The sequence below is a fragment of the Frieseomelitta varia genome, unplaced genomic scaffold, assembly GCF_011392965.1.
Source record: "Frieseomelitta varia isolate USP_RPSP 00005682 unplaced genomic scaffold, Fvar_1.2 scaffold_338, whole genome shotgun sequence".
Classification (NCBI taxonomy): domain Eukaryota; kingdom Metazoa; phylum Arthropoda; class Insecta; order Hymenoptera; family Apidae; genus Frieseomelitta; species Frieseomelitta varia.
In genome coordinates, this window is record NW_025110077.1 from 597221 (window position 1) to 605463 (window position 8243).

The 8243-nt window shown below is 46.7% G+C and overlaps 1 protein-coding gene across 2 annotated transcripts in view; it reads right to left on the bottom strand.

Moving 5' to 3' along the window:
* Window positions 1–8243, bottom strand: part of LOC122530328 — a 66323-nt gene that overhangs the window by 52730 nt on the left and 5350 nt on the right. For both annotated transcript variants that reach the window (XM_043657170.1, XM_043657169.1), the window contains exons 6-7: window positions 7525–8209; window positions 7324–7420 (exon numbers count right to left, since the gene is read on the bottom strand). In XM_043657170.1, coding sequence (XP_043513105.1) covers window positions 7324–7420; window positions 7525–8209 — 782 coding nt within the window. The remainder of the gene's footprint in view (window positions 1–7323; window positions 7421–7524; window positions 8210–8243) is intronic.

Sequence of the window (8243 nt, forward strand, 5' to 3'; positions counted from 1 at the left end):
AAAAAAAAAAGAATACAGAGAGGATTTGCATGGGACATACACGCGTTACGACGACAACAGTTGCTTTCTCTCGCGACTCAAGTACAGTGGTGGCGATAACTTAAATTATACACGCGGCGGCCAACCGGAGGCAAAAGTACGGCCAGGTAGTTAAGAAAATTGCCAGTGTGTACGGTTCTGTGGCGAGCGAGTCAAGCCTCGCGCCTCTTTCTCTCGGCGACGAAATCTCCTTTTCCCCCCTCTAACCCTTCCCTTCCGCGAGGCAGAGCACGTCAATCGTGGACGCTAGAAACTCTGGTGAAAGCCAACCTCACGGTTCGCGCGAGGAAAGCGACGAAATGGTGGTGACTGAACGCACGTCGACTCTCGCTGTCGTGGAAAGACCTTTTGTCGAGCATCGGCGGAATTTTTCCATTCGTATGTTTTCCCGATAGGATCCAGGCGAAGAGGAATTCGAAAGAAAGGTAGCTGAGAGAGAAAGAGGGAGAGAAAGAGAGAGAGAGAGAAAAGAAAGAAATGTACCTGGATAATAATAAGGATGTCCGGCGTGCGAAGGATGCACGAGTGGATGCGGCGCCCGGAAGTCCATACTGGTTCTTGATGCCTTACGAGGGGCTCCGCTCTCGGTGTAAACTCGAGGGAAATGCACGCGACGATGTGGAAACTAACAGGAAACTGTGGCAGGAGGCCGCTTTTTCTTCGTGACCTCCTCTAATCGATCGGACTGCATTTTTCTACATCCAGCGATCGTCGATCCGTCGATCCTCGATCGAACCACGCGTTCCACGCATTTATCCTTTTTTTCCTTTTTTTTCTCTTTTTCTTTTTTCGTCACGGCACACAGCACACAGCTCTCCCCTTCTCCTCGCGAGAAAGAAGAAGAAGAAAAAAAAAGAGGCTTCTCGCGTTATAACGATAAGTTAAAAATAAATCACCGATCGATCGGACGCGTTCGCGACGCGTGTTCGAGGCGCAACTGCGAATCGGGAATAGCAAACAAATTAACAGCAACAACGCGTACGCCGTGGGTCGACGAGAAATGTCATTACGGCACGATGAATCGGCGCGGTTCCACTCGCAACGCGCGGCAACGCTACTCGACCGGTATCATCATTCATCGCGCATACTCCCGGCCGCTCTAGTCCAACGTCGACGCGTGATTTACTGCTTCCGAGCGGATCGTGCTACCGTGAAACCCAAGTTCACAATCAACGATCCTTTACGTACGTGCGGATCCCGTTCGCGCCAACCGATTGTGCTCTACTGCACGCGAGAAACAAAAACGAGCGAACCGCCGCGGAGGAACTGACGCAAGACAGTTGCTACTCGCACCGCACTCCACTTGTAACTGGCAGCGGCGAGGAGAACACCACCTTCGGGCACGAGAAACAGCACGCTCGCGCGCACGCGGTCTGTCGTTGAGTCGAACGCGCGCGCACACACACACACACGCACGCACGTACGCACAGACACGGAGAAAGAGAAAGAGAGAGAAAGAGAGAGGGGAAAAAGTGCGTACGGAAAAAGTGTGAGAGAGATACGAGGCGATGGTGGAGTTCCGCGCACTAATCACCACTTAATTGGCCGAGACCGACGCGGCAGGTCGTGCCATTACGGCTAATTGACTGAATGCTTCGGCGCTACCGCCAGACGGCCAGGATATATTTTCACGCGCGCGCCTGCCTCGCAGCCGACCGAGGCCGAGCGTACGCGACCGAGAGGAACGAGGACAGGAACAGAGGCAGGCAAGAAAGAGGGGAATTAGTACCGCAAACGGGAGGAAGGGGGAGAGAAGTTGGGACCAGCCGAAAAGGGGGGAAAGAGAGAGAGAGAGACAGAGGAGAGTCGAGAGTATAGGAGAGATGCTTTTAAAGCGCGTCGGTATCGCTGTCTTTTGTTCGCGACACGCGTTGCGCGTGCGCTCGCGACTTCTACGAACCAAGAAGAGACAGACAGACAGACAGACGGGCCGCCGATCGACCAACCAACCGACCCGTCCGAACAAACGAGCAATCGCTGGCAGACCGGTTACACACCGTACGAGAGAAAATCCATCGTAAACGAGCCACTCGTTCTCTCTCTCTCGCACTTTCCCTCACGTGGCGTATGACAACGCATCGATCGTTTCTGAAACGACACCAACGGTGGCTGGCATTCGACTAAAGAGCCCCGAGTCGCGCGTTCGACGCGCTTCGTCCGCCTTCGTGTCCCTTTCGTGCCCCACCACCGCCCCTCGCGATCGTACACGATACCGACGTGCGCTTCGAGCAAGATCGTCCGCCGATCCGTTCGAACGAGAGTGGAATACGAACGCGCGACAAGCCCGAGTACGCTTGATTCTTTTTTTCTTTTTTTTCGGCCAATGGAACCCATCGCGCGTTATTACACGCGTCTCTGGCGAGTCTTTTTTTTAATCCTTCTTCTACCCCACTCTCTTTGACGATCCCTGTTCTCGCGTACGCGACTCACGCCGGTTAACATCGGTTCCCAAACTCCGAAACGATTCTTCATATATACGCGAGCAATATATCCTCGAAATTTACCGCTTTGTCAATTGTTTCTCAACCGAATCCAAACGTTTCTCCGGTCGGCCAGTTGCGTTGGCAGCTGACTGCGGACCGTAACGAGTGACCAAAAACCGTAATACAATAATTCGTCGTTTTCTTTTTCTCTTGAACTCGTCGGCACGAGTATATCACTGGATAGAAACGATTGAGAAGCAATAAATTTATTTGTTTCGTCTGAGTTCTACTTTGTAATATATTCAAAATTGAGAAAAAGGATTCTCGTGTCGAATTGTATTTATTTCCATCTTTTTTCTGTTCTAATAACACGGCGGAGCTCTTTCGACAGCAGGGGGACAAAAATTTCGAAGAGCGACGTGGCAAACGAAAGGAGAAAACGAAACGGAGCGTATTTACGGGAACTACTCGACTACGTTTCGCTTCCTTTTCGTCTCTCTGCCGCCTGTAACCATACACCCACTGCCTCGTGCTAACGGGAGAGAGGAGGATACATATCCCACTGTCTCTCTCATACTTTGAAAGCCATCTGGCGCTGAAGCGGCACGCGCTGTGAAACCAGCAAGCCGGTCGGTTTCCCTTCCACCCACTTCACAGCCGGTGATCTACTCTCTCTCCCTCCCCCTTTGCCGCCCTCGAGCGCAAACCCTCATTCAAATCCAGCTACTCGGTCGAGTCTGACCATACCGCGACCGTCATCCCTTCCCTGCCACTTTAATGAGAGCGCCGCGCGTTTAGACGAGGCGAAACTTTATGAACTTTATGGGAGAGGTGAGAACCGAAACCGACCGCGAAACGAAGTTGCGATTTATTCAGTCGTTGACTCTGTAAATAATTCCACCGCGCGGAACATTTGAATATCCGAATAGTCGGCGGTGATTTTCGCTTTTGACTTTGGACTTTTTTCTCTTCGGACGCGGAGAAACAAAGCGGAAAAGACAATGGGAACGAATTTGGTTTGGACACGATCGAACACAATATTAATCAAAAGTGCTCGAACGACTCGATCCTCTCTATCGATCAGAGACACAGGAGTGAAAATTTCGCCCGGTTTCAACAGCGGGCCGCGATTGTTGTTTAGTTCAACTGATCTACGATAAAGTGATCGACATAGGACTGAACGTCGTCGGTGTTGCGTAAGAAGCAACATTTAATAAATAATTAACCGTAACGCAACGGAGGCGTCGGTAATCACTGTCGAAATTCCAATGCAATGTAATTAATCTCGTGACGCGGAACAGAGAATCCAGAGAGAAAGGGGAGAGGGTGATACTTGTGGTTATTAAAATTGATCGACTCGGAAGAGTATCGCTAAATTAAAACACGTCCGCGAGTACAAGTGGAAACAACGAATGTTCGCGGATAACAACAAGGCGAAGCAGGAAGGAGCGAGTTTCCTGAGCGTATAATAGCGAGTGGGACGAAGTTGCGCGTGCAACACGACGCTGCGTTTGCTAATCGGTAACAAGGCTGGTTGAGAAGCGAAGGAGAAGTCGTCACGCGGCCAAAAACAACTCAAGACGAAAGAGAGAGAGAGAGAGAGAGAGAGAGAGAGAAGCAGCAAAGTTAGATCCCCGAGTCAGAGAACCCAACAGGCGGCTGTCTGTCGAGCAAAATCAATGCGTGCCGGCGACAGGGAACTTTCCCCTCTCGTGCTTCTTCTTCCCTCGTGGCACGCTATCCTCTTCCATACCGTGACCAACCCTCTTCACCCTCGCGTGTCCTTCTCCAACGACCGTACCCTCTTCTCTTTCCATCTTTCGTTTCGTTTCGTTTCGTTTCGCTCCCTGCTGCAAAACTACGGATACACAAACGCGGCTGGTCATGTGCTCACCCTCCGCCGCTTCAATCCGCCGTGTTCACGTTCGCATTCGCGTTACGGTTCCTACTTTCTGTTCACCATCGTTAACTAACTAAGCTGCTAGCTATTTTTTTTTTAACCTTGAACGAACGGAGGGCGATCAACTCCCTTTCATTCCTCATCGAACGCGATCTCTAGGAAACATTGAATATTCACAGCTTAGTTTTCTCTCCGCGACGGAAGCGAGAAGAACGGAGAGAGAGCTAAGCTGTCGCGGAACTTGCTAGTGGAAAAACGTCGAATTCACGGGAGTTATCATATTTCGAAAAGTTTAGGATCGATCGAGGACGAGAAGACAGAGTCTACGAACGGTTGAATTTTACACGCGAAAGATGGATTGGCGAGATAAAGATATATGATTTTTCCGATTGTTTCGCAAAGACGTAAACTACAATGTTGCTCGAAGTAATACACGAGCTGGCCGTGAGAGGTGGACAGAGCTACTCCCATCGCCAGTCGGTTGTTAATTATTAACATGGGCCGACAGAGGGACCGCGCACGCACGCACGCACCCACACACATACACATACATCGCGTGTGGAGTAACGCGCCGATATATAACACAGCGTTAATCCGCGACCCATCAAAATGTAAATATCACCGCGGTTACTGGATGGAGGACGACTGACTTTGCGGGAGAGACATTAGAAATTCTACGACCGATTATCATGTTCGAGAGGATTTTTTTTTCTTTTTTTTTTTTTAAAGGCGAGCGTGACATTGAAAAGAAAAAAAGAAAACAGACACGAGCGCATGTCATTTAAGAATAAGCAAAGCGGGATCGCTTAAATCGAGACTTGGCACCGATTTCGCGGTGGAGGATGTGCGCCAAAATCGAGCCTTTTGGCTGCGCGCCTGCCGAGAATACGTGAGCAACCCCGATGTAGAACTTCGAGCGACAAGGAGCGAGGAAAGCAGTCGATAACGTTGATATCGATTCCCAAAGGAAGAGGAAAACGTGCTCTTCGCCTCTCTCCCTCTGATTGCTCTCCCCAGTGAGAGCAAAGGAAGGTCGCAAAGGATAGAACTTCTCTTTCTCTCTCTCTCTCTATATATATATACATATACATGAAATACACACGCACACGTACGATCCTATCCCCTTCTTCTTTTTTTATTTATTTATCTTTCTATACCTTTTCCGTGTACGCTCTCTATTTCCTCTCTTTAACACACACAGCTATAAGTAGCAAGCTAATGTCCTGTCTCTGTACGTTCTCCAGTCGTTGACGAGGACAGGGTCGGTTTTCTAATTCGAATTTAGGTGTTGGACGTGGGCGCAATGCGGTGTCACGCTGCGGGCGTTCGCTCTTTCTCCTACAATCCCTCTCCTTTCTCCTTTACTCTTGCCACCCCCTGTCGCTATCAACGACCACCACCACCGACCAGTCCACCAAACCACCGCGTTAAGTCCTTTTAACATCACCTACTTCCTTCAAGCCAGATCGATCGACCTTAATCGACATTTTGATCTCGGTGATCGTGTAAGAGACGTCACTTTCTTTTTAACTTTGTGCTCGATAATTACACTTTCAATTGCGAATCGTTGGGAAACGATCGGTTGACTTTTCATATACACTGAGAAATGTAACGACCGATCGTTTAACCGAGAAAGTTCGAGCAAATTTTTGCGAATTACATCTAGCGTTGTCAGACGATATTATCGCGATTTTGCGTTGAAATCGTCGAGAATTTTAACAACATGTAAAAAGCTGGCATGCGCAATGACGGTGTTCACACGATCGTGAAACGCGTGCTTGAAGAAACTTACCTTTTTAGTATGAAAGCACGTGTATATGGTTTTGGCAAGTCGAAACGATAAAAAGGAAAGACAGTAAAATGGGCGTTAGTAAAAGGACTAAACTGAAAAATAACTTCACTCAGCAAGCTATTTTTCATTGAGAAATTATACATACTATTAACGTTTAGATATTTTAGAAATTTGCTTGAAAATCTTATTGAAAAATCTTCTTCTATGTTTCATTCTTTCTTTTCTTCTAAGATTCGATATTTTTAATAACACTGATCGAATAACGGAAGAAATCTGTCTGATGAAAACGAGTTCTCTATGCAAAACGGATCAAAAGTTATCCCACAAATATATCTTCTTTCTCTACCATATATCTCATGTTTAATTTTTGATAAGTGACTTAAAAATTGCGATATGTCTTGCTAATATTTACTTGGCTGTATTCGAAGTAAATGAATAAAAAAGGAATAAACTTCACTCGAATTCATCATCAGAATTTTTCTTGGATGATTCTCAACTGTCAATATTTTTTTAAGAGCTCTACTCACGTCTCATCCACATACCCCTTTCACAACGACTGTCCTCGCGTCTTCAATACGTCATGTCTTTGTTCAAATATGTATATGCACGTATATATGTGTCCGCGAGCATATCTCTTATCTCTTAAAATTTTATCTGCATGAAATAGTGCTTGGAAATACACTCGTTGCTTTAATTTTAGCAAAATTAGCATCCAATGAAAAAAATTCAACAATTACGAAGGAAAGAATAAAAATACATATATACATATACATAACATAGGGCCTAAGGTATTTAATTCGAATAACTCAGGGGCAATTGCTTATGCATGAGATAAATGTTCCAACATAAACGTGTTCGGCAAATGTTTGACTATACAATATTTTTCGTTATCTAAGAACACTGCGTGCTTCATCTTTGTATACATACATATATAAATGTGCACACGTAAGATTATAAACGAAAAGAGGAAAAAAAGAACGCAGAGTAAATAAGAGGTATTTTAGATTTCTTAATGTGTACGTTTCATCACTTCCCCATTCCCTTCAAACGAGAAGTTCAGCTACAAGTTCGTAATGTAAAGTTTGCCGTGTACATTTTGTTCAATTAAAACTTCCGTTGGAAAGATGTTATTCCGTGTGAAACGAGGACAGAAAATATTTTCTACTTACCTTGTTCCTTCTCTGGAACTTTCACCGGAACCTTCTTTTCCGGCGCCTTTGGCGAACAGTTTTTCCGTACAGGTTTAACCGTTAACGTCGACGGGACCTACGGGAACACACACGGAACGTTTAAAGCATATTGATAAATTATTCATCCAGTGATACTACATACTGTAGTTTATAAAACGTGATTATCAGAAAGTGACTCACCACCTTCTCGGATCTTTCGCCGGATGGTAATCTCGCAACAGCTGCATCAGGGCTATCTTCTGGCGGCGGAGGTTGCACTATCCAATTGTATTCGCGTTTTTCAACGGGCAAGCCCCATCGTTCGTATTCAAGGCTTTGTGTGCGCAGTGTTTCGTAACAGTCTAAACAGACTACGGCGAAATCCCCGTTTTCCAATAACAGGCTCTTTTCCGGTTGCCTGTGATACCTCAGGAAAGGGAAATCCTTCACGAGCAATGCTCTGACTCGTTTCCTGTACGTCGTAATACCGCAAACGTAACAGCAATAATCATGCGTGTTGTACTGCCTTTCCGCGGCATTCACTTGCTGACCACTGGGAAGAGATTCGAATCGACGCCACTGCGCCAAAAGAGAATGATAACAAAACGTGCATACTAGCGCAGAACCATCCTCCCGAAGTTGCTCGGCGTTCGGCGGTGATTGATGACGTAACAATTCGGGGAAAAACGGCGCGTTACGACCCTGAGGGCGACCGTACAACACTCTTGCGAGAGTTAAATCACTATGCAAGCCACATAAGAAACAATATATGGAACTGCTCGATGTGCCTGGATTACTACCAAATGTTCGATCTGAACTAGAACTCGGTGGGGTGGCGATTGATCGGTTCACATCGCCGTTTGGATGTGGACTAGGAATATCATACCTAAGAAAGAAAAAAAAAAAAAAAAAAGAAGAAA